Genomic DNA, 26,408 nt, shown 5'->3' on the forward strand with positions numbered 1-26,408 from the left:
TAATCCGAACGACATTACATTATAACAATAGGTGTCGTTGTCACACCTCTTTTTTCCTGAGGAGATAGGGGATAAAGAGTTTTTCCAATTTAAGTGACATTATTCGAAATGAGATTCTTTATTTATTCAGAGTCGCCACTTGGAATAATTTATGGTGTCCCAAGTCACTGATTTATTTTAGAATCCCAAATCGAGGAAAATTGACTCTTATTTATGGTCTGCGAACACAGAAGACCGGGTAAGAAATTCTGTTAACCCGAGAGAAGGTGTGAGGCACTCCCGAGTTCCGTGGTTTTAGCACGGTCACTCAACTATTAATAATTGGCCTAGTTATCTAATTTAATACATGTTTTAAACCTATATGTGCATTTTTATTCCTTTTGCCGCTTTTATTACATTACTGTATTTTAAACTTTTATGAAATTAATATGAGACGAGTTACGTTGTCGTACACTCGTTGTTTATACACATCGCAAATTGCGTCACGTAAAACACACCCGCAATCTACAACGTGTTTAATTTTATTTATTATTATTTGAAGATATGGTCGAGTCACGTGAAACGCACACTCGAATTGGAGATTATGTATCGTGACCATGCCACGGAAACCGTACCCACAATCACGATGATTTATTATTAATCGCGCCTAAAGCAAGCTACGATGTTTGAATATTATTCAATTACTAATTTTGAGATTATTTTAAGGTATGAGGTATGGAATTATTTGTGGAAGAATTGAATTTATTATTTATGAAAAAGTGGGCTAGTTTAGAGAAAGATGAGCTAGCTATGTTATTTATTACTTTGGGCCAGATGAGACTAAATCTTTTGGCCCAAAATCTTTTCTTCTCCAATAACCCAAAAATCAATTTCCTTAGAAACAAATCGTGGCCCAAGCAAATTATCCAACCCAATATCCCATATTCTGTACATTTCTTAAACAAAACTAATGACACCACAATCTCATGACCAAAATTAGTAAACAAGCCAAATTACAGTGATTCAACTGACCCTTTATCCAGTTAAATCAACTCAAAACAAAACTTTGCAACTCTAAAATTAACATCATGGTCCAATAAACATATGAACAAGGAAACAATCAGATTCAAATGAACCAAATATCAATAGAGTGAATTACTACTTCATGCTATCCAATAATCACACCAATAGACAAGAAGGTAAATGGACAATTATAATCAGTGAAGAAAGGGAAATAACATACCTTTGATATAAATTAAGAGAGTTGAAATTACAAGAGCGCTAAACAATTCGACGAGTGTTGACTCGAGCTTTCACCGACCACGAAATCTCGAACAAAAAATCCCAACTTGCAACCCCGATCGACCTTACAAAACCGGTGATTTAGTGGCTTGTTTTTGTTGGGTTTAAACTATTTTTTTTGGGGGGGGGGGAGGGGTGATTTTGTTTGATTTTTCGAAAGAAAGACGAAGAAAGAATGACACGAGTAGAAATTTTCTTATCCTAGAAGAAGAAAATAAATTTCTCTCAATTCCTTCCTCCCTATTGTTTTTCCTCTCTCATCCCTCTCTCTTTTTCATCACATTTCTCTTCTATTTATAGAAAAAAATTTCGGAATTTTCAGATTTTTATTTTTTATTTTTTATTTTATTTTTAATTAAAAAGAATTTCCACTTCCCATTTTTCTTATTTTTTTAAAACAATATTTCCCCACTTTTCTTTACTTTTATTTTTGAATTTCTCAATTTTTTTACTTTTAATATATTTAAAATCCCACTTTTTTATTTTTCTTTTTTTATTTCCCACTTATTTTACTTTTCTTTTTTTATTTTTCACTTACTTTTACTTTTAAAACAAAAAATCAGATACCTTATTTTTATTTTTTAATTCCAACTTTATTTTACTTTTCATTTTATAAATTTCCACATTCTTTTACTTTTATTTTTTTTAATTTTCCACTTTCTTTTACTTTTTTTATTAAACAATTTCTACCTACTTTTACTTTTACTTTTTAATTTTATATTTCTACTTTTCCTATTTTTTAATTCCCATCCGAAATTTGTTTTAAAAAAAATAATTTTTATTTATTTTTGTTTTTTTAATTCAGTTTATTTAATTCATTTTATTTAAAAATAATAATAATAAAAATAACATTAATAGTAATAATTGACCTGTTAAATTATTAATAATTTTTCTATATATATATATATATATATATAAGTGTAACAAAGCTAAAAATATATATTAAATTATGAAAATATTTATATAGTAGAAGGTGATAGAAATTCAAATATAGTCAAAAATTAGGTGCTCATAGTCGTATTTTGTGATGAAGGAAGTTTTTTCCTGATCACCCGGTTCCATCCAAATTTGGTTGTACCCGGAATAGACATTGAGAAATTTGAGGATCTCGTGGCCGCTCGTTGCATCTATCATGCGATCTATGTTGGGCAGGGGGATAGAGTCCTTGGGGCATGCCTTGTTCAAGTCTTTGTAGTCTACACACATTCTTAATTTATTTCCCTTTTTCGGGATCACTACCACGTTTGCTAACCAGTTCGGGTACTTAACTTCCTGAATGGAACCTATTTTAAGGAGTTTAGATACCTCGTCTTGGATGAATGCATGCTTGATTTCGGACTGAGGCCTCCTCTTCTGTTTAACCGGGTGAAACTTCGGATCCAAGTTTGGCTTGTGAGTAGTTATTTCCCGCAGGATCCCTATCATATCAAGATGGGACCAAGAGAAATAATCTATGTTAGCTATAAGGAATTCAATGAGTTTTTTCCTGAGCTCGGGACTTAACCCCGTGCCCAAGTATACCTTCCGACCGGGCAGGTGCTCAATCAATATGACTTGCTCTAACTCCTCGACTGTTGACTTGGAGGCATCGGAATCGCTTGGGGCTATGAAAGATCTGGGAACTCCGTAGTCGTCATCCTCGCCCGTCCTCTGCTTTTCTGGTTTGGTCGGGGCTGGTGTCGGTGATTGCTATTTAGTTTCTTCTTTGGTGACCAAACTCGGGTTATTTGATATCGAAAGTGCGGATATTAGGACCACCTCATCGACCGCGAACATCTCTTTTGCGGTCGGTTGCTTCCCGTAAACTGTTTTAACTCTCTCTGGTCTGGGGAATTTCAACGCTTAGTGTAATGTCGAGGGTTCTGCCCTCATGTTGTGAATCCATGGCCTCCCGAATAGAACATTGTATTTCATATCTCCTTCGATCACATATAACTTTGTTTTTTGGACGGTTCCGGCTGTGTTTACCGGCAAGGTTATCTCCCCTTTAGTGGTCTCACATGCCATGTTAAAATCGTTTAAAACTCAGACTGCATGCACAATTTGGTCTTGTAGACCCAGCTATTCCACGACTCTCGATCTGATGATATTGGCTGAGCTACTTGGATCAATTAGCACACGCTTAACTCAAGATTTGTTCATGAGTACAAATATTACCAGTGCATCATTGTGGGGTTGCACAATGTCTTCAGCATCCTCGTCATTGAAAGATATGGTTCCCTCCGGTACGTAATCTCAAGTCCGATTTTCTCTTATAATGGACACCTTAGTGCACTTTAACATCGGATCTTGGGGGACATGGACCCCACCCATGATCATGTTGATGACGTGCTGAGGTTCCTCTTGTCGATCTGCTTGTTGGAGTCCCTATTCCTGAAGTGATTTTTGGCTCGATCACTCAGAAACTCTCGGAGGTATCCGTTGTTGAATAACCGGGCTACTTCATCTCTCAGTTGTCAGCAATATTCAGATCTGTGGCCGTGAGTGCCATGATATTTACACATTAGGTTGGGGTCTCTTTGGGAAAGATCAGATTGCAATGGTCGAGGCCACTTAGTATCTTTGATGTGTCCGATGGCTGTTACGATGGCGGCAACGTCGACGTTTAAGTTGTACTTCGATAACCTTGGCGCTTCCTTAGACCCGATGGGTCTGTCAAAACCGCTTTTGCCCATGAGTCCCCGATTATTCTTACTTCGGTCGCTCCTTCTTTCACTTCTCCATTGTATGATTGATACCGATCTCTATTCAATCTTGGCTCACGATCAATGTCCCTTTTGGATCTGTCACCAGTTCTGACGGGGTAAACGGACTCAGAAGGGGCCCCGAGCTGATTGTCTTCGACCCTGATTTTTGATTGGTACCGGTTATGGACATCGGCCTAAGTTACTGCCGGGTATGGTATTCTATCAAATTTTGCTTCAACTGATGTGAAGCCAGTGAGCTTCGGGGATTGACTCCTTGGGTGAAGGTCTGAACGGCCCAATTATCTGCGATCGGAGGCAGGTCCATCCATTCCATTTGAAACCTCGATATGAATTCCCTAAGCATCTCGTTATCTCTTTGCTTTACCTTGAAAAGGTTCGATTTCCTGGTTTCGACCTTGATGGCCCCGTCGTGGGCCTTTACAAAGGCATCTGCAAGCATAGGAAACGAGTCAATATAATTAGGAGGTAAGTTGTGATACCATATCATAGCTTCATTCGACAAGGTCTCTCAGAACTTTTTCAACAGAACGAATTCGATTTCATCATATTCCAAGTCAATTCCTTTGATGGCGCACGTATAAGAGGTCACATATTCGTTGGAATCAGTTGTCCCATTATACTTTGGAATTTCGGGCATACGAAACTTCTTCGAGATCAGCCTCGGAGCTGCGCTCGGAGGGAAAGACTTTTGGACAATTTTATTTGGAATCTAGGCCCTTCAGTATCGGTGGTGCTCCCGGGATTTGGTCGACACTAGAGTTATAGGTCTCTACTTTTTTGTCGTTGGCTTCGATTTTCTTTTCTCCCGATTCCACCAGTTATGTCAGTTCCTCAAGCTTTTCTATTATCTTGGGGTTGGTCCCAGGTTATGCTTCACCCGGCCTTTCTGTGGTCGGTTCATTCCTGTGGGCATTTTTCCAGGACGATTCGGGATCAACTCTGCTAGGGGCTCGGCTTTGGTTCTGTAACTGAGCTATCGCTGCCTGTTGAGCCTGTAGCATTTTGAAGATCACGCGCAAGTTGATCCTGTCACCTTCGCCGTCGTGTGTGCTCCGGGCTATCAATCGGGCTCCCCCGCGAATGCTCTTTTCGGGGTCAGTAGGCAAGTTTGCTTCGATAGCCACATGTGAGTTATCATCGATCAGATCAACGACTGGGACTCCGTTGGGGTCAGCAGGGGGCACCCCGTTGCTAGGTACCACGTTGTTGTTTTCTCCATGGTTGTCGGACTCATCATCCACATTCAAATCGGCAGATTGGGAGTTTGATATTTTTAATCTGATCTGAAATTAAAAGCTCAAAGAACAAGTGTAAAATAGAGTGTGTTATGGAAATTTGTATCAAATTGCTACTATTATCCTTAGCCCCTCGGTGGGCGCCAAACTGTTTACCCTAAAAACGAATAATAATTAAATTTGTAAGTGATTTTAAGGATACATGAATTAATTCAATACAATCGATAAATTGCATTAGATTAAACAGATAAAGGACATGATAAATTATCAAACCGATCAAGAGAGGTGATCCCTGACTTAGTAACAACCTTAATGAGATGCCTTCCCTCAATCCCAGACTCATAACAACGAAGCATTGATGAACAAGAATAAGAATTTTGAATAATAGAGAAAATAAGAGTATATTGCCTTGATATGCGTGTTACAATGTTCCTCATGAATAATCACACTCTCCTTTATATAGTAGGAGAGTTTTACCCTAAGTACAATTCCATAAAAGTTAAAAATCTTTCATTTAACTAATCACTGGTTTTTTGCCGATATGCACCGAGATCAACGTCGTGATATCTGGCCGGTCACGGATATCACAGCCTTTTGTTGGTCGTGCTCGATTGTCTGGTAATGCTCTCCGAGGCTTTTGAGGTTTGAACCGGACCCGGGGGTCATGGTACCGATACTTCCGAGGGTAGCTATTTTGCCCGGACCTCGGACCAAAGGGCTTCTTGCCTCGATTTCAATCTCTTGCCTTTACGTTTCTTGTTCCGTTCACTTCATCGGAAATCGAGATGTCCTGCAGACTCGATTCCACCCATATACAATAAAGTCATATTTTAAAAAAAAATCATTTTAAGTAATAAAGATTTAAGTGTGAGAAATAAGTATTTTATATGTTCAGTAGAAATATAGTACTCCAGTAATAAATTCTTTTGCAAAAGATTATTGTATGGGAATATCGCGGCTTTACGAGGCCGAGATTTTCTGAACACGTGACAAGGCCATCTAACTTCTTAGTATAAACCGACACCGTTTTGTCTGTTACCTTAGCTAACATATGTTTGGTATCATCTTCCAAAGTCCTTGTCTAAACCACGTGGGTCATAGGTACTCTTGTAACCCACCATGTGTCACTTCCTTGTTCATTTACGTTTCACCTCCCAGGGGTTCTCCCACGGAATTAAATTCAACCCCTCCTGTATTTTCTACTTCCCAACCCTTTGTCTTCTCTTCTATAAAAAATATAACCTCCCATGGCTAACTCCGACCTTCCGGCGACTTATTTTCCGGCGAGTTTGAAAACTCCGACGAATTCACTTTACAAGCTTTATTGGAGGTTTTCTATTCCCATTTTATAAAAATATCTCTTTATTTAAATTCTACTCCAATATTCTCATTTGCTGTTTATTTTTTTCTTAATGGAGAAAGCTGAAGAGAACAGAGGAAACGAGTATTTTTCGAGGGATTTATTGCATAAAGTTATCAATGGAAAAAGGAATTATGAATTTGATGAAAATGTGGTGGGTGAAGATGAAATAGAGCTAAGTTTGGGACTTTCATTGAACGGTAGATTTGGGGTGGACCCAAAAAGAGAAAAGAGGCTTAAACGTTCTTGTTCCTCGATAACAAATTTTGTGTTTTCTTCTGGTGATTATAATTATAATAATAATAATAATAGTAATGGAAATGAAATTCAATTTCGTGATGACATTTACGCACCACTTAATAGGACGTGTTCCTTGCCTACGGAAACAGAGGAGGAGTGGAGAAAAAGGAAGGAGTTGCGGTCCTTTAGGCGTTTGGAGGCAAAGAGGAAAAGATTGGAGAAAATGAAGAATGTTGTTAAAGTTGTTGTAAAGGAAAATGAAGAAAATGGGAATTGTTATAGTAATGGTGAAACTGGTGGTACTTTTTTGCAGTCTTCAGTGGGGTCGTTGGGATCACAGGGAAGTGGTTCTGGTTCGTCAGGTATTTCTGAATTTGAGAGTCATCAACCTATTCAAGGTATCAGAAATAAATTTCCTTTTTTATTTTTATCCTTTAATAAAGGGTTAGTTTGTTGTTGATTATTGTTCTTGTAATGCCGCGATCTTCGAGAATGGAGTTGCTTAGGTTTGTACACAAGAAAAGAAATAGAATCCACAACTACTGGTACTAAATTTGCTCTTCTTAATCCTGGGATAAAAGCTGCAAATTCAGCACCAGATTGTATCAACCATAGCTCTACTTCTAATGTCTAAACGCTAAAAATCTTGTAAAGCAACATTTCATTTAATCTTGTTAAAAATTTGGAAAAAAAAAACGAGGAAAATAAAAGTTATCCATATCACTTGAAGACTAAGATCATCAAGATGCTGTAATGTTGGTGAAGTAGGATCGGAAGAATTTGAACTATATATGGGTTCTGAATTTGCCATGGAGTTCATAACTATCTTTTGTTATGGGTTTACAATTAGATATTTATGTATATTTAATACAATATAGTGTTTAAACAAAAGTGATTGAGTTCGGCTAACCACACCTAATAGGCTAGCTCCGCTTGAGTAGGATGTTTCCTATGCATTATGGAGTCTAAACCTCTAGCAGAAGTCAATGTTAATTTTCTCTTCTTCTCTCCTTTGCTCTAATGTTAGAGATCACTTTTGGTCCCTCAAGATATTAACTGATTTGGCAGAGTAGTAATGTCTAATGAGCAACTTGTCCTCGGCTAATTATACTCATACTCATACACTTTACTGGACAGGTAAAGGGCCTTGGTGTGCTAAGAGCCTAAGATAATGAAGTTTCGCCACTTGTTTATGAAATATTAGTTGATGTTATGTAGATGGTGGTCGAATTATGATGTAGATTGATCTATCTAATGCTTGTGTTGCCTTTGATGAGAGTTTTGGCTGCTCTTCTAGGCTTTTCAGTAGAATTTCGTACGTTCAATAATTAATAGCTATAGTGTCTAACTCTATTTGGTGGCGGAACCTGTCGATCTATCATTGCAATTCGACTTGTACATTGTTTTTGGGTCTGTGGGATTTTAGGTCTTTAATTTATTACCTATTCCAAATGGATTGATGTTTGCTTTGCCTTATTCTTCAAACAGTGGCAGCCTATTCTGAATATATATACACATACTATTTTTAAAAAAGAAAACAATATGTGTATATATAAAGCAGTAGCAAATGAAACCACTTAATCCTAATTAACTGTCTCTGTTACTGGTCACATACATGCTTTGCCGTTGGCTGTGGATATTGAAATGGGTTCATCACTTAAGCTCACTGGACATCTGGAGACATGAGCTTCCAATATGCTAATTAATTCATTTGTTGCATGTGGCAGATTGACTCAATTCTGGTTTTTCTGCTAAGTTTATTTCCTTGTAGCGGTTGAAATGGAGAATCTTTGCAGTGTATTTCTGGTTGTTTATACTCATCGTCAACCTCTCTTTTGTTTCTTCTCTTCGTTGCAGGGCGGAGTGATAGTACTGAAGCAAGACCTCCAACCAGTGGCCAATCTCCAAAGCACGAACAGAAATCGGTCGCAATAGCACCTGAAACTAGTAATGAGAAAACACCAGTCTCGTCCAGAAAAACTTGCAAGGAAGCTAAAGAAATGTTCAAAAACTTCATGCTGAAAATGCCTTGTGTTTCCACAAGAGGCAATGGACCAAATGGGAAGAAAATTGAAGGATTCTTGTACGGATATAAGAAGGGAGAGGAAGTCCGGATAGTTTGTGTTTGTCATGGTGACTTTCTATCCCCAGCTGAGTTTGTTAAACATGCTGGTGGAGGTGATGTACAACACCCTTTGAAGCATATTGTTGTTAATCCTTCTCCTTTGTTGTAACAATGGGCCTACGCCCAAAAAGGGTTTAGCTTTATCATTGTTAGTTTTCCTTTTGTTTTGTGAACTAAGTTCCTCAATCAAGTTAGAAAGGTTAAGTCGATATATTTTGTGTATTTAGGTATGTGTCTCGTTGCAACCCTTTTCGAATCACTCACCCGGTACTGTGTTGGTGTGAGATAACAAAGAGATAATAGGTAAATAGTTGAGGCTGCGTGCAAGTTGGTTGTGCATCCGCCATCGTATATATATATTATACGTCCGCCCGGCTGCGGCTATTTTAGGTTAATTCTGAAACTTGATAACTCTTGTTAAAAATACGATTGTCCAGGTGATCATTTCTGAAATTCGGTTGACTGGTCTGGGCTTAGTTGGAAGCAAAAGGCGGGCTTTGTTTTCCCTTTGTTAACATAAAGAACCTGTGCTAAAACAAATTCATGATTTTCAATAAGATATTGTAAGCCATTCCAAGATAAATTACGAATCAGTATACTAGGTTATTTTTGGCCTGGTCTATGTCAGAATGAGTCTTCAGATGATTTACATAGCAAACAGAGAATTTCATTGGCTAAAAATATTCCCATGACCAAATAGGGGTAAAGCTAAGGTGAAATTGGCAATAGAAGATTAGATACATCAACTTTATATTGGCAATAAAGAGAGTAATACTACGCTCTCTGGTTTTAAAAGAGTGTCCACTCAGCTAGAAAAAACCGACCTTATATTTTCAAAGTTACCCTTATTTATATATTTCTAAAAAGTCTTTTATATTACTCCAATATTTTTATGATATTATTAAATAGGTTTAATATTTGGTTATTACAAGTTTTTGTCTGATTTATGTTATTGCTATAGATCTCATAGATCTTTTAGATCTTTTATCTCTAAGCCAGGATCTTCCGAAAATAGCCTCCTTACCAACAAAATAAGGGTAAGGTCTGCGTACACTCTACCCTTCCCAAACTACACTAGTGAAATTACTAGTGATTTGATGTGATTATTGTTGTTGTAGTAATAGTGCCATTCAAATTTGTGCTATTCCACCTTTTTTACATATTTCAAGTTTGGCTCACTTATGGTTTGGTTTATGTATTTAAAATTTATTCAAGGCATGTGAATGTGATGATCAAGAGTCCATTTTTATAATTCTAATTAGGGATAATTCAATCAAATTACTTATTTTGAACACTTATTTTGAACGGGAGGGAGAATTAAGTAAGATACAAATACAATATGATTGGAGGTTATATTGTACCGACAAGTAAAAATGCAGAAAAAAATATAGTGACACCTGTGTTGACAGTAATTAATTAGTAGGACCCAATTAGTGGTAACTTGCAGCTCCTCCTAATCCAGTGCATCCTCTCTTCGGTCTTGAGGTCACTACTCATTCTGAACTTTGCTGGATCTCTTCGTTGTAATTAGTAGGAATTCGTAATCGTGTAGTTAGGGCAAATCAATTGCAAGGATTCATTTAATCAGCCAAATTCAGATCGAACGGCGAAGCCGAAGCATTGTCGGCATCTCGCTCTCTGTCCACAGATCTCTATCTCACTCTTTTTCACGACTTCAGCTCTTTCTCTTTGTTTACGTTATTGGTACGGATTCTCAGTTTTCATTTTCCTCCTCTATGTGTTTATGTGTGAAAGAGAGAACATATTATGTACATATTTTTCTTCACTTGCTAATCATTTTGTTCCTTCAGCTTTATAAAGTGTTGCTATGCTTTTCATTCTGCTGTTCCTTGCATTATCAACTTATTTTTGTTGTTTTCTTGTTGTATTGTTATTATTTGTTGCTTGCTAACATGCTTAGTCTTGTCTGCCTGTCGTTCATATATTCCTTTTCCTCCAGTTTTAGTCCTACTCTTTGCACCCTTTTTGAGTTGCCTATATGCTTTTGTTTCTGCATTGATTCAACATTGAAAAAATCCGATTGTTGAGGAGCTGGACGCAAATTTCTTGCTTACTTCTTTACCAGATATTACAGGTTGTTAGAATTATGTTCAATTCTGTTAGTTCTATAATAAGGTATAAGTTAAGTTGCAAAAATGTGAGTTTGCTAAAATGTTTCATAGTAAATTCCTTTGGTGAAGCAGATTAGCTTTTTCAAAATCTTCTTATGGAGCATGCATTCAGTCACTGTGCATAGTTAGTTATAAATTGACTGCTAAAAGGTGGTTTTGCAGTGTGTCCTGTGTTAAGTATTTTACCTTTTCAAGGAATTCCGTGTCGTTTAAAATTTATATTGTCATTGTTATTGCGCAGTTACATTCATCTTTTGTGATAGTCTATCTAATTCAATTTACCTGCTTTAGTGCTTGCTTTGACTTATCAGGTTGTTTTAATTGTTTCGCTGAAACAAATATTACTTGTGATATTAGTAATTGATGTGTGACACATTTATCATACTTTTCCAGATTTTACCAGTCCATGTTTCTATACCGGCATACACAGACACAAGCTGGTACATCCTAGATCATCTTTAAGGAATGAATGCAGCAGTTGAACTGAATTTTCACCTCCTATCTGCAAAAATCTCCTGGATCCGAGTTGATTGATTTTTGTATTGGAGGGAAATTCTTGGTAATTTTGAGAGACGGAGTCCATTTGGACTGCCAAGTGACTTACAATGATGATCAGCAAACAACTTTTATTGACATATTTTTATCTCCTTGTCTATATTTTACTTTCATCAGGAGTTATTTTGTATAACAAGGTATGCACCTTTTTCCAAGTATTTCATGATTGTCTTCGAATTCATTGGACCCATGGATTATTCTGTCAGTTGGAATCCGTTTACAGCTATAACTTAAGTGCAATTGATCGATGTTAGAAATACAAAAGCGTTATATTTAAACTGTGATTCGGGCAACCTCGGAGAACATACACCAAATTGACAAGCTGCTGTCATTCATTACCACTAGATTCCAAGGAAAACTTAGTAGGGTACATGGAATGGATCACTTACTTTAGCAACCAAAAAAAAGTAGAAAAGTAAAACATGCAAAATATTTGCTGCTAGTCCAAAATCAACTTTTATATCCATTAAAAACTGAAAAGAGAAGGGACACAAGTTTCTTTACGTTCCATCCAATTAAACCAAACAACATGAAGGGAAGAACAATTCTTTATGAGAGAACCAATGTTTTTCATTTGAGATATTTTTGAGACCGATGTCAGTGCAGACACGAGGCATTTGGGGAATCAGGAAGAAATAAACAAATGATGAGGGAGATATGAATCCAATGATGTGGACGCGGAGTAGTGTTTATCTAGATTTGGCCCCATTTGGCATTAAGAGATACATAATTCTTGTTTAACTGTTAGTCTTTAATTGTTGTGTGTGAAGTATAAATTATGAAGCCATATTGATCCTCTAGAATAAGGAACGGGTTCAAAAATACCACTTCCTTGCTCCACTGCACCCTTGCTGAGTAACATTGTCTTGACTTTTCCAACATCATGCATTAAGGGAGTGAGCACACAGCAGGGCACTTCTTATAAACTTCATTTGTTCAAAACACATCAAAATGAGCGGCTTGTATGTGTCTTCCCTTTTACTCCACCACCGTAGCTCAAAATAACATTAGTTTTGGTTGTTTTGGGAGGGGGGGGGGGGTTCTGCTTTTGTCAGTCTGTATTTGTGCATCACAAGTTTAGGGAGAAGTTTCTGTTCGATACAATTTTCAATGACTTAGGTGTAGATTCTTTTACTTTCTTACGATCTCATGATTCTTCTTCTGTCTTTTGCAGTGGGTACTTTCACCAAAATATTTCAATTTCCCATTTCCAATTACACTTACCATGATACATATGGGTTTTTCAGGCTTAGTAGCTTTCGTTCTTATCCGTGTGTTCAAGGTATGACAATTACGAATTACTGAATTTTTCTTTCTTTGAGAAAACAATTATGAATTACTGAATTACAGTGACATTTTTCTGGTACTCTTTGTCATCTCTGCTCTTCTGGATAATGGCTTCTGGATACTCTAGTTATTGATGACATTATTGTAGAACTGTTTGCTTTTCTGAGATTGTTATGCATTACATTTCAAACAGGTTGCTTTCTGTAGGTTTTAGTGTTATACGAGATTGAGATGATCTGTGTTAAAAGGCCCAGGATTTTCTTCAGATTTTGTCACATACTTAATTTGTTCCTATTCGTTGTTGTCGATATTATTGTGTCTGTAAATGCACCACGACCATAGCGCTGCCTAAGTTCAGGTTATTCATTGGTTTCACATTCAATGATAAATCTATCTTGTCCAATCAAACTTCACCCATAGAGGCACAAAATTCTCTGCCATCTTGCTCTTATTCATTTTACTTCTTCTTCAACTGCTTCTTGTCTTTCAACAACTGATATTTGTGTCAAGTAGTTATCAGATAGAAGATCAAGGTTAAGCACTCCACCTATCTCTTTAAGGCATTAGCATTGTCTTGCAAGGATACAAGGTCCTTGCCTAGTACTTTCTGATTAGAAGGTTCTGAATTTTCATTGGCAGCTTGTTACAATACTTTGACTAGTAGAAAAAGTTTTTTCCATTGAATATTTTTAGGGATCTGGAAGAGAAAGGTATGTCTATGGCCTAGCAACTCTTTTAGTCTGCATTAGCAGTCTTGTAATTCTAACTCTTATACATGTTAGTTTTTATCAAACAAAATTAAGCACCTCATATGGAATTAGAGTTTAGTGTTGTATGTTGATTTGAAAAGAAAATCTTTGAGAGATTTTGACTATGTTAGATTCATATGAGAGCTTATTTGTTTATTTTGAGACTCACCCTTTATCACAATTCATTGGGATCTTTAATATTGTTGATGATCAATCATTGTGTGAGAACTTGCTAATTGAGAAATGTACTGTGCTGGCGAAAATTTATCCTCTTTTTACACTTTCCTGGGGACTGAGGAGAGTGGTTGTGGCCATGCAAATGAACTTCCTTGGAGAACTTGTTTAGTCTGTGTTTGTGTAAAAGGTTTTGTGGGTGTTTGGTCGTCTTTAGCTTCTGAATTTGGTTTTGTTTTTACTTTATCTATATTGGAAAATTAATTTATCATGCCTGATCTTAGTGCTTTGATTATCGTATTACGGGCCATCTAGCTTTCCCTCTTAATTCCTTTATTATCTTTTGCAGGTTGTATCACCTGTCAAGATGACTCTTGAAATGTGAGAATTGCAGATTTGAACTGCTTTCACTTTGAGACTTATCTTTATTCTCATTCTCCATTTATAACTGAATTTGCAGATATGCGATGTGTGTTATTCCAATCAGCGCTTTCTTCGCTGCAAGTCTTTGGTGAGCTCTCTACTTCGGGGATCAAGAATATTTATTGGTTCTTTTAGTGGATTCTGTCATTCATGATCATTTGTGACTTGTTGGCGCTTATTCTTTTGAAATCGGAGCCTGTTAGACGTACTCCATTATATCGGCATATTGGTCTAGAGCTTAATAGAATGTACTAGCTAACAGTGTTTTGTCATAATGTTTGACACTGTTGACCATTGACCTTCCATACGGAGATGAAGCACTATTTTACCTTGGGTTGGTCGGGTGGAAACGGAGGTCTAGAAGAATCTGAATTAATTGAAGATTTCTCTCAAGTATGAAAGCTTTCATATCTGCAGGTCCATCCTCTACATGGCTGATCAGTTTTTCTCATTGTCTTATCAAACCTAAAATTGACATTTCATTACCTTTAGACATTGATTGAGCTCCCATTTCATATTTTCCCCACAAAACAAGAACAATGGGCACATGCAAGCGAAAATGTTCTACATTAAAAGCAGTGAGATTTTGAATCTTTGACTTGAAGTTGATAAGCTGCTTTACCTGCTGAGCATGACCTAGAAATAAATATGAGACTTGCAGTCTACTGGCTGTCTCCTGGATATTTTCATTAATAATAATTCACAGTTAAAAATAGAAAAGGACTGAGTCTGCTCAATTGTCATCAATACAAATGTAATGGATCTACTCCCGCTTGTTATTGTTTAATTTTCTCTTTTGCTGATGACAGAGAAGTCCTTGTTTTTATGGTATCCTTTTAGCTCTTTTTTAAAACTATTTTCAGAAATGTTGGCATTCCATATTTCAGGTTAATGTGAATAGTGAGTGATGGTTGATTTTCAGACTTCAGAGTTATCCTACACCTTTTTACTTGTTTATGTTGGTGGATGGATTCTTTAGCTCTTCCTGTCCTTTGTTGGACACTTCTTGTATCTGTACTAAAGTAAAGGAGAAAGTATACTTAGGCCAGAAATCAGGATGATAATAAAAATGGACACCTCCATGTGTGGGTCATCATGTTCTTCGTAGCGATGGCTATTGGACGCGTAGTATGCATACCCCCTGCTTAGCATTGTACCCACCTCACACCACAATGAGAATTATTAAACCGCCCCGCGAATTTCTCCCTGCCCATTGCCCTGCTCCCCCCAAAAAAGGAAAAGATAAAAGAGGCATCCTGTCGAATTGCAGTCTATTGTTCTTTGGCATGGCAGCGTAATTGATTTTTCACTTCCTTGTCTCCTATTCCTCGTTCCTTACACTCCTAGGTTCTTAATTTCTCGTGGAGAATTTTGGTTGCAGACAATTTCTGTTGTAGCTAGTGAGTTGAGGCTATGATGTCCAAATTTTGTCTCTGAAAAAAGCATATTTTGTGCTTGCAGGTTTGGCAACACTGCTTATCTATTCATTTCTGTGGCCTTCATCCAGATGCTCAAAGCTCTGAGTATGTCCATATACTTCACTCTTTTCTAGTTGTGAATTCCTGTGCTTGGGAATCTACTGAATGGCTGTAGCTTTTTCTATATTGAAATGACAGTGCCGGTGGCCACCTTTGTCATGGCTGTTATTTGTGGAACCGACAAACTAAGATGCGATGTATTCTTGAACATGTTGTTGGTCAGTGTTGGTGTTGTAATATCCTCCTATGGGGAAATTCACTTCAACATAGTGGGTACAGTTTACCAGGTGACTGGGATATTTGCTGAGGCTCTTAGGCTGGTGTTAACTCAAGTTCTTCTTCAGAAGAAGGGATTAACTCTCAATCCTATCACCAGTTTATATTACATAGCTCCATGCAGGTATTTTTCTTTAGTCTTGTAAGGTTGACTTATCTGTTCTCATTTGGTCAAACTGGTGTTTTTGTTCAGGTCTATATGATTCCAATTATAATTTTGCTGTCAGTGATTCCAAGCCTTCACCTTGCTCACCACACCCTAGGAATAAGGGGAAAAAAGGATAGCAGGAGTAGGAAACCGTTCCTTAGATTTGGTAACTTTTTAAAAGGGTTAGAGCAACTTTTCCTTTTGATTGCTTCCGGCTACAGTAACTCCCGATACATTAATATCATCTTACTGCACCTAAAATCTGTTGAAATGTGTGTATCACATTATCTATAAGCTTTAGGTGTTAGAGAAGGGGTACTTCTATACACTACTCCCTCTGTTCCATTTTATGTGGCACTATTTTCTTTTTAGTCTATTTAAAAAAATGACATCTTTCTATGTTTGGAAACAATTTAACTTTAACTTTCCATTTTACCCTTAATGACATGATTTTATAGCCACAGGAATCCATGGCATGTTGCTACAAGTTGTGAAAGTCTTTCTTTCTTTCTTAAACCCCTCGTCCAGTTAAACACGTAAAATGAGGAGGGAGTATTACTTATTTTTTAGGTCTGCAATAAAATCAGATATAGAGAAGATGTTGAAACTTCAAAGTTGTATTGGATTATTCATTTGTCACAAATTGCTTAAACAGTTGTAGCTAAAGTTGAAAGGTCTTGCAAAAGGTTGGTAGTACACGGTGTATAGAAAATTGAAGTATTTTATGATTAACTTTGCTGCTGTGTTGACAAAGTATATTTACGTGTTCATAAACAACTATTCTAAACGAGGTAAAAGTTAAAAAAAAGTTCCACAGATGTCTCTGGCCCTAACAACATGTGCACATGCTGCTTCTGCGAGACCATGGCACTCTACATTGTAGTCCTCCTAACTTTACTATTCTGCTTTTGTATTTGTATTATCTAACATGGGATTGTACATAAAGGACATATTTTATGATGAAATATTGCAGCTAATATTCTCTTGATTTATTTTAAAAGGAGATGGTTTCCAGTTGCTGTATTTACTTTAGAACTGCATCCTTTGTGATGGATAGGCTTGCAAATTACAATAAGGTTATGTTTCTTATGCTGTTGCTTGTTTAGTATACTTCTAAGAAACAAGAGATGTTATCTTTAAATTTCCGTTAAGATGTAGTCCTGTGTATATACCTTTCCTGCATGCCATGCCTATGTCTTGGCTTTGATGAAGTTAAAAAATGTGCAGTTGGTGACAATATGGGTATCTACTTGCTAGTTCTTTTGTGGAAAATCATGTTAGCAACTATATGAAATGGTTTCTTGGTACATAGATATAGAAGGGGTATGTATCTCTATATCCTCTGACATGCAGGATGCAATGACTGTTCTACATATTTGCTTACATTTTCCTCCAAAGTGAGGTGTAGCTTCTATAAACTACTGGCTTCAAAGGAAAACTTTCTCTGTGTGTGCATGGTGGAGCGTAATCATTGTAATTTAAATGTCATTCTTATGTTGTGTAGAGTCTCATGTATGTGATATTTTCCTGTTTCTTGAGGTACTTATCAATTTTTGTTTTAATATGCAGCTTCATCTTTCTTTTTGTCCCATGGTATCTTCTGGAGAAGCCTGAAATGGAAGTCTCACAGATCCAATTCAATTTTTGGATTTTCTTTTCAAATGCACTATGTGCACTTGCTTTGAATTTCTCAATTTTCTTGGTGATTGGTAGAACTGGTGCTGTAACCATTCGAGTGGCTGGTGTGTTGAAGGATTGGATATTAATTGCGCTTTCAACTTTAATTTTTCCAGAGTCAACGATAACCACACTTAACATTACAGGCTATGCAGTAGGTAAGCTTAATATTCCTTATTTGTGGGAACTTTATGCTAAGAAACAACATATTGATACTTACTAAAACAAAAACAAAACGAATGGCATATTGATGAAATTTTATTTTTGTTTTAGCATTATGTGGTGTCGTGATGTATAACTATTTGAAAATCAAGGACGTTCGAGCATCCCAGCTTCCTGTAGATAATATTATAGACCGAACAGCTAAGGTCAGATTTCGTGACTCTCAAGAATGACTTCCAGACTATTGCTTCTTTTTCAGTTTTTGTATTACAACTTTTTTGTTCATTGTTTTCCTGGGTGTTTCCAAATTTCCCAAGAGGAACATAAATGTATTTGCATGCTTCTTTTTGTTTCTTGGAGAGCTGGTGTTTCTTGTTATAATTATCAAATTCAAAATACAAAACAATTATCATACTTATATATTTAAGCTATAGAGTTTGCTTAGAGAAAAGCCACATTATAATTTTCATATGCAAGAGATGCTTATAAACACTTAATGCAAGCATTGAATAAGCATATTTTACATCTTCTGGCTATCCAATTTTTGTTTCCCGTACTATTATAACTAATCTAATTTGCTTTGTGCTCATCATAGTCAAAAAATAAAACTGAAAAGGAATATATCTTATTAAGTCACATGCACCTAAGTGTGCTGTAGCGTTCAACGGGTGAAAACCATCAGAGACCAGTGTTTAAATTCCAGTATAGTCAAAACATTAGTTGATTTCTTCAAATCTGCCTAAGCCTTGATGGACCAGTGGAATAGTCGAGGTGAGTGCAGGTAAAAAGAAAGAGACATGATTGCTTATTTGGCTGTGAAAGTTAATGCCTTTGTAAATCATGAAAGATTCGTCTTTCATATGATTTTTCTTGGAATGGTTGTTGTATAGTTAACTCAGATAAAAGTTTACCTTGCCTGCATTTTGCCTTTTACAGGAGCTTAAGATGGAGAAGAAGTCATCTGATCTGCACTTGCCAGATGATAATGCTATTCTTGGGGGTAGAGGTACAAACAATGGTTCTTCAGATTCAACAGTGGATGAGGAAGCTCCCTTCATACCATCAACTAGAATCTCTCATCTTGGGCGAAGTAACCTCTCAACATAAGCACTATTAGTTCCTCGAAATGTCAATTTTTGGTGCAGTTTCAGTTACTAGAATTATAGAACAAGCAAGATTGAGGAGAGCAGGTCTTGTGTATACATCCTCCACCATTTCGCTAAGAGTTGCATTTCTTTGCAAAATGGTTAGTGCTATCAAACCCTATAAGGTCACGTGTTGTAATATTTTAGGGCTATTGACGTTCAAGAACTATTATTCTTTTATTCACATATGCATATTATCATCATACATGCAATTGCATCGTGCCTTGGCAACCTAGATTCTGAAAGTTTTTCAGCTGAAAAGTCTGTTGTCATTAGAGAGAAATATCATCGTTCACCCAAAATTGTTACTGTCATAGAAGACAGTCACTAAGCGGCTGGTTTGAGAAAAAGACTCTTGTCTTCATATTTAATTTAGTAGTATTATTTTGGTCTATCCTAAGTTAATTTCTACTAATTCCTGTTCTACTTTTTCTTTTCTGTCTCTATTGTTGCTTAAAATATTAAATTTCATTTTGATTTTCCCTTTTATTTTTAGTTGGCTCGTATTGGTCATGCCTGTCCATAAATGCAATATCCCGTCGTTGTCTAGCTCGGTGTTCCTTCGCATTCCCCGTGGCACAAATCAACCAGTAGAGTTGAATAGAACCAATTTTTGTTACAATATGTCAAAATCTGACAATTCCGAATTGAATTTGATTGTAAATGAATTTTAAACAATTCAACCGAATTAAATCTGACCCAAATATTCTGTTTTTACTTTTTATTGCAAGTGTCCTTGAAAGTTAACCATCATCACAAAAGAAACAATGTGGACGGTGAAATTTTACATCAGCAGATTTATTAGGGCTCGACGTTTCAACAACTTTACTTGCAAATAATCTTTAGTTCATTTACAATTTGTTGTTTACAAATTTTGGGAAAGAATTTGAACTTCACGTTGGCATAGTTATGCTAAATTGAACTAGTGATTTGAAGCGTATTTCAACTTCAAACACCTTTTTTCCCAAGTTTCATTCACAAATTTTCAATTTCTTTTCGGAAAAAATTATACCTATCCAAATAGAATTACAACTTTCATAACTCTTTTTGACTTCAAACAATCTTTTTTTTTTCCAGCGTCAACTCGATCAGACACTTCACTGTCCAGTTCTAGCTTCAAATGTTTGTGGGCTTTTCGCTTACTGTAGTAATGCTCGGCCCAAAATTTCCCAAGCCTGTACTACACTTCCCTGGTTGGGAAAAGACAAGGAACAGTATGTATATAGATGAGGCTGAAAACCATCATCTTATCCACCACCATACTCATCATCAAAGTCTAAGAAATGCAACTATTTTTGATATGTGCTTAACTACTCATGTTGTTTAATTTGTCTATTATACATTATAGCTGCAACTAACTGCGGTAGAAAAAGCAGAAGCTTCTTTTCCAATGGAGACACAATTGTGGTGCAATAAAACGCACAATTGTATTGGTACGTACCCCACTCGAAACCTTGCACTTTCTTTGGATTCGGTCTCATTCCTCTTACTGTTTATACGTAGCTACACAGTGACACATCACCTCTTTTCTGCGTTATTAATGGTGGAACACAAAATATTTTGATTGCTTTACTTTTATGGTAGGGATTGAGACAACGAGACTCCAAAATCAACTTCCATTTTTACATAGAAGGTGGCAGCAATCATTTTTCCAGCCGTTTAATACCTCATTTTTCCACAGTGTAACTTTTCGAAGCATTCACCTCAATGCAACAAAGGTATATTTGTCTACCCGTCGTATTAGAAACCGATTAGAGAACTTGGTACATACCTCAATCTCAATACAACTTGTTTAATTTCTAATTCCTCACAAGAGTTTATTTTTGGCCATAAAAAAAGATTTATTTTTTCGAAAATTTGTTTTTTTTTTTTCGAAATAAGTATTTGGCCATAAAGTTTTCGATTTTCGACGATGAATTTTTCGGTATTTTTCGAAAATTTGAAAAATTACAAAAAATTATTTTTCAAAATTTATTTTAGATCACTCACAAAAATTCAAAAACAGCACAATCGTATATTCATGTTCAAACACAACTCTAATTTTCAAATATCATTTTCATTTGAATTTTTTTTTCACCTTTTTCCAAAATTTTGCAATTCTTATGTCCAAACACCCACTTATAATTTAGTACATACGACCGGTTCATATTATCTGTTTTTAAAGATTTTTGCGAAAGATATTTTATTTCCTTAGTTATAGTAATTTTTATCTAAATCACCCGTTATCTCTTTTTTTAAATGTATGACGTATCTGTGATCGAGGAATAAGGGTGAATCTAACACACACACACCAAAAAGAAAAAGTATTTATTGTAGTTCTAAAACATCAAATATACAAATTCAGTTTGGCAGAACAAGTAACATGGACAGGAGGGAGTATTCAGTTTGAATTATAATTCCAAAACTGAATATTCTACTGTTTTTGTGTCTAAACTAATTCAGACATTGGCTACAAGAAGGAGAAGAGCAAACATACAGACAGAGACTTATGTGCTAATGGAACCTGGGAAGTCCGAGGAGTTTGTAACAGAGGAAGAATTAAGGGACAGGTTAAAAGGTTGGCTAGAAAATTGGCCAGGCAATGAGTTACCAAAGGATCTTGCAAGATTTGAAGAAATTGATGATGCAATTCAATACCTAGTAAAATCTGTTTGTGAACTTGAAATTGATGGAGATGTGGGTTCCATTCAGTGGTACGAAGTTCGTTTGCAACAAAACATGGAATAGTGACTAAAATCAAGCTTAAGCTACTTGCTGCTTCTTGTCATTACTTGTCGGATTAGAATGTAATTAGTTGTTGCTATCTATTAAAACATAATACTACTACTCTCGTCTTATTCTATCCACTTAATTATTTACAAAATCTATAGTAATAATTTAGTCATCATCATGTGTTCTAGTGCTTGTATTCCTGGATGGATGTACGTTATGGATAGTAGATTAGGTATACTCACTACTTTCGAATTGAACTATATGGCGTCGTTTGGAAGAATGTATTAGAGAAATAATACATGTATTAGCGTTAATCCTTTTTTTATACACCTTTTCAATCTATGTATTAGTTATACACCATATTTGGTACTATCCTATGTAATATCCTTGAAATTAGCAATACCAATGCTATTAATACACGCATAAGCATGGTTAAAGATAAAATTACCCTTGAAGTCCCTCAAAGCTAAAGAATGTGGAGGGCAGTTTTGTAAACAAATAATTTTTAAAAAAAATTATACAATGCATATTATTTTTAATACACTACACCAAACAGTCATAAAAAATAATTTAGCATAACTAATACTCGCATTACTAATACACTTTATTCAGTACTATTTTATACACTCTCCCAAACGACCCATATATATATATATAAAAGATATCTCATGTAAAAGTCAACTTAATGTATGCTAATTATCTTACTAGGTTCAATAACGTCCACTTTATAAGAGAAAAATTCCTTAAAAGATAGTGGAATTTGTTTTTCATTTGTGCTTTGAAAAAATAAATATTTAGTACATTAAAATAGATTAATTTTGATTAGAACAAAAACATATAGAAAATTTATAAAGTTAAACTTAATTAGGTTGGAAATGAGATATAAATATACAATTTGTTGATTTAGTTTGATGTCTTTTAACCAAAGTGAAAAAAAAACTGAAAGGTTGGCTAGGGAGGGGGTCCTTTTCACCTTGAACCAAGGTAATTATTTTGTTTCAATTCATGTGACCATTACTTTTTTTAGCCTATTTCAAAAAATTATTTCTAGATTTGAAATAATTTAAAATTTTATTTTATCCTTAATGATAAATTTTATAATCATACAAACATTATGACATTTTTAAATAATAAATTTCAAAAGTATTTTTTTCTCTTCTTTAAAATCTTACTTCTATTAATCATTCTTAATGATGAAAACAAAAACAAAAATCAGAATCGAATTCACATTACGAACTCTTGTACATATTAATCAATGTTTACAAATAGTAGGCCGGATTCAAAGTAAGGGTACTTTTAAGTTGAAAATCGGGTCCTCGAACATAGGGACATTGACAAAAAAATCTAATGAGTTAGCTAAGATTCTCCTGAAGAGGAAAATCAATACAGCCTTTGTCCAGGAGACTAGATGGGTGGGTACTAAGGCTCGAGATGTAGATGAGTTTAAACTATGGTACTCAGGAGGTGTAAAGGGTAGGAACGAGGTAAGTATTTTGGTTGATAGAGAACTCAGGGAGTTAGTGATAAATGTGAGATGAGTGAATGATAGGTTGATGGATATTAAGCTAGTCGTTGGAGGGCAGAATGTTCATGTTATTAGTGCTTATACACCTCACGCGGACTTGGGCGAGGAGGTTAAAAGGGACACTTATGGAAGGATTTGGACGAGGTTTTGCAAGGTGTCCCACACTCCGACAAGCTGTTCATAGGTGTAGATTTTAATGGCGTTATTGGGGCGTCTGCTAGCGGTTACGACGAAGTGCATGGCAACTTCAATTTTGGATATAGAAATGAAGGAGGTACTTCGCTTTTGGATTTCGCTAGTGCTTTTGATTTGGTTATAGCTAACTTGTGTTTTCACTTCACAAAAGGGAGGAGCATTTGGTCACCATCCATAGTATAGTGGCCAAGACCCACATTGATTCTCTTCTCTTCAGAAGGTGTGATAGAGGTCTATGCTCAAATTGCAAGGTTATCCCGAGCGAGAATATAGTAACCTAACATATGCTCTTGGTTATGGACTTAGAAATTCAGAGGAGAAGGAATAAGAGGGTCGCGTGTGGCCAACCAAAGATCAAGTGGGGAGCCTTGACTAAGGATATCGCCCTACAATCAGGGTAGATATTGCAAGGGGGGCCTAGAGGAGTAGTGGGGACACGAGTAATATGTGGACCTCGACAACGAATTGCATTTTAGAAGCTGATACAGAGGTGCTAGGGGTCTTGAAGGGTCACCCTAATGGACACAAAGAAGACTGGTGGTGGAATGGACAAGTACAGAAAAAAGTGAAAGCCAAGAAAGCAGTATATTTGAAGCTAGTAGAAAGCAAAGATGGGGAGGAGAGGAGTATGAATAGGGAATGGTATAAGAAAGCTAAGAAGGAGGCAAAGTTAGCCGTTACGGAGGCTAAGAATGCAACATTTGAATGGTTGTATGAAGAACTGGGGGCCAAAGGCAGGGACAAGAAACTACACGTGCTAGCCAAGGAGAGGAAGAGGAGGATCGTGACCTAGACCAAGTGAAGTACATCAAAGACACAAATGATAATATATTGGTGGATGGCGCACTTATTAGACGTAGATGGCAGACGTACTCTCATGAACTCTTGAATAATGAGGGGAATAGGGACATCATGATGGGGGACTTGAGGTTCTCTCAGAGTCCCCGTGAATTTCGGTATTGTAGGTGTATCAAGGTTAAAGAGGTTATGGGAGATATGCATAAGATGAGCAGAGGTAGAGGAACCGGGCCAGATGAGATCCCTGTAGAATTTTGGAAGACTGCAGACATAGCAGGTTTGGAATGACTTACTAGGTTATTCAATGTCATTTTTAAGATGATGAAGATGCCTGAAGAATGGAGGTGGAGTACGATGATTCCATTGTATAAGAATAAGGGGGATATCCAAAATTACAACAACTATAGGAGCGTTAAGCTGCTAAGTCACAACATGAAAATTTGAGATATGGTGGTTGAAGTTAGGGTGGGGAGTAGTGTATCTATTTTCGAGAACCAATTCGGGTTCATGCATGGGCGATCGACTACTAAATCCATTCACCTTATTAGAAGACTGGTGGATCAGTATAGGGATAGAAAGAAAAACTAGCACATGGTATTCATTGACCTAGAGAAAGCTTATGATAAAGTTCTTTGGAGGTTCTTTGGAGGTGTTTGAAGGTGAGAGGTGTGCCCGTAGCATATAAGAGGGTGATCCAGGATACATACGATGGCGTTAAGACCCAGGTTAGGATGGTGGGAGGAGAGTTGGAACACTTCCTTTTCGGGATGAGCTTGCATCAGGGATCCGTGCTTAGCTCATTTTTATTTGACTTGGTGATAGATGTTCTGATGCAGCACATTCAAGAGGAGGTGCCATGGTGCATGTTATTTGCGGATTATATAGTACTAATTAATGAGATGCGAGGTGGTGTTAACGCGAGGCTGGAGGTTTGGAGACAAACCTGGAGTTAAAAGGTTTCAAGATGAGCAGGACTAAAACAAAGTACTTGGAATGCAAGTTCAGCGAAGTGACTTATTATATGGATGTGGAAGTGAGGCTGGATTCACAAGTCATCCGTAAGATGGAGAGTTTCAAGTACCTAGGATCTATTATCTAAGGTAATGATGAGATTGGCGAGGATGTCACACATCGTATTGGAGCGGGATTGATCAAATAGAGGCTTACTTATGTGGTTTTGAGTGATTAGATGGTGCCAAAAAGACTTAAGGGTAATTTCTATAGAGTGGTGGTTAGACTTACTATGCTATATGGGGCATAATGTTGTCCTGTTAAGAACATCTATGTCCAAAAGATGTAAGTAGCAGAAATGAGGATGCTGAGATAGATGTATGGGCATACCATTATATAAGATAAGGAATGTTGATATTTCGAAAAAGGTGGGAGTGACACCCGTGGAGGACAAGATGAGGGAAGCTAGGTTGAGAAGGTACGAGCATGTGAAAAGGGGGTGCATAGATGTCCCAGTGAGGAGGAGTGAGGGGTTACACAGGGGGGGGGGGGAGGCTGAAGAGATGTAGAGGTAGGCCTAAGAAGTAATGGGGAGAGGTGATTAGATATAAAATGCCGCTACTTCTGTTTACTGAGCATATTACCCTTGATAGGAGGGTATGGAAGTTGAGAATTAGGGTAGAAAGATAGTGGTTAATCGGGCGCGTCTCATTTTCATGTTATTTTCATTAGTATTAGTCTCACATTTTATTTTCTTCGTATTCGCAAATTTCTTTTACTTTATGTCATTTCTTTCACTTCGATTATTATATCACCTTTGCTTGCTGTGGTTACCACTTGTTGTTTCTGCTTCCTTTTGTTTTTTTTTCTTGAGCCAGGGTTTTATTGAAAATAATCTTTCTACCTTCGTAAGGTAGGGGTAAGGTCTGCATATACTTTACCCTCCCCAGACCCCACTTTATAGGATTATACTTGTTGTTATTGTTGTTGTTGTTGTTGTTGTTGTATATACATAGATTATATATTGATCATATTTAGTTGTACACATATTGTGTATAGATACATATTTATA

The 26,408-nt window shown here is 36.5% G+C and overlaps 4 protein-coding genes across 4 annotated transcripts; all 4 read left to right on the plus strand.

Moving 5' to 3' along the window:
- The first annotated feature begins 6,393 nt into the window (after nucleotides 1-6,393).
- LOC107783581 (ninja-family protein AFP3-like) lies at nucleotides 6,394-9,154 on the plus strand. The gene is made up of 2 exons (XM_016604568.2): nucleotides 6,394-7,222; nucleotides 8,682-9,154. The coding sequence occupies exons 1-2, from the start codon at nucleotides 6,637-6,639 to the stop codon at nucleotides 9,056-9,058; spliced, it is 963 nt and encodes a 320-aa protein (XP_016460054.2). The 5' UTR covers nucleotides 6,394-6,636; the 3' UTR covers nucleotides 9,059-9,154.
- A 1,213-nt stretch (nucleotides 9,155-10,367) lies between these two features.
- On the plus strand, nucleotides 10,368-19,355 carry LOC107773453 (putative sugar phosphate/phosphate translocator At3g17430). Its single transcript, XM_075234379.1, has 10 exons — nucleotides 10,368-10,653; nucleotides 11,475-11,773; nucleotides 12,811-12,918; nucleotides 14,196-14,227; nucleotides 14,307-14,357; nucleotides 15,731-15,792; nucleotides 15,886-16,147; nucleotides 17,741-18,006; nucleotides 18,122-18,216; nucleotides 18,947-19,355. Exons 2-10 carry the CDS (start codon nucleotides 11,687-11,689, stop codon nucleotides 19,115-19,117), a joined length of 1,134 nt encoding a protein of 377 aa, XP_075090480.1. The 5' UTR covers nucleotides 10,368-10,653; nucleotides 11,475-11,686; the 3' UTR covers nucleotides 19,118-19,355.
- Nucleotides 19,356-20,404: 1,049 nt separating this feature from the next.
- Nucleotides 20,405-21,997, plus strand: LOC107812824 (protein CHLORORESPIRATORY REDUCTION 7, chloroplastic). Its single transcript, XM_016637993.2, has 3 exons — nucleotides 20,405-20,588; nucleotides 20,740-20,873; nucleotides 21,598-21,997. Exons 1-3 carry the CDS (start codon nucleotides 20,546-20,548, stop codon nucleotides 21,880-21,882), a joined length of 462 nt encoding a protein of 153 aa, XP_016493479.2. The 5' UTR covers nucleotides 20,405-20,545; the 3' UTR covers nucleotides 21,883-21,997.
- Nucleotides 21,998-24,032: 2,035 nt separating this feature from the next.
- Nucleotides 24,033-24,380, plus strand: LOC107812823 (uncharacterized). Its single transcript, XM_016637992.2, has one exon. It carries the CDS (start codon nucleotides 24,033-24,035, stop codon nucleotides 24,378-24,380), a length of 348 nt encoding a protein of 115 aa, XP_016493478.2.
- The last annotated feature ends 2,028 nt before the right edge of the window (nucleotides 24,381-26,408 follow it).

Source organism: Nicotiana tabacum, chromosome 17 (assembly GCF_000715075.1).
Source record: "Nicotiana tabacum cultivar K326 chromosome 17, ASM71507v2, whole genome shotgun sequence".
NCBI lineage: Eukaryota > Viridiplantae > Streptophyta > Magnoliopsida > Solanales > Solanaceae > Nicotiana > Nicotiana tabacum.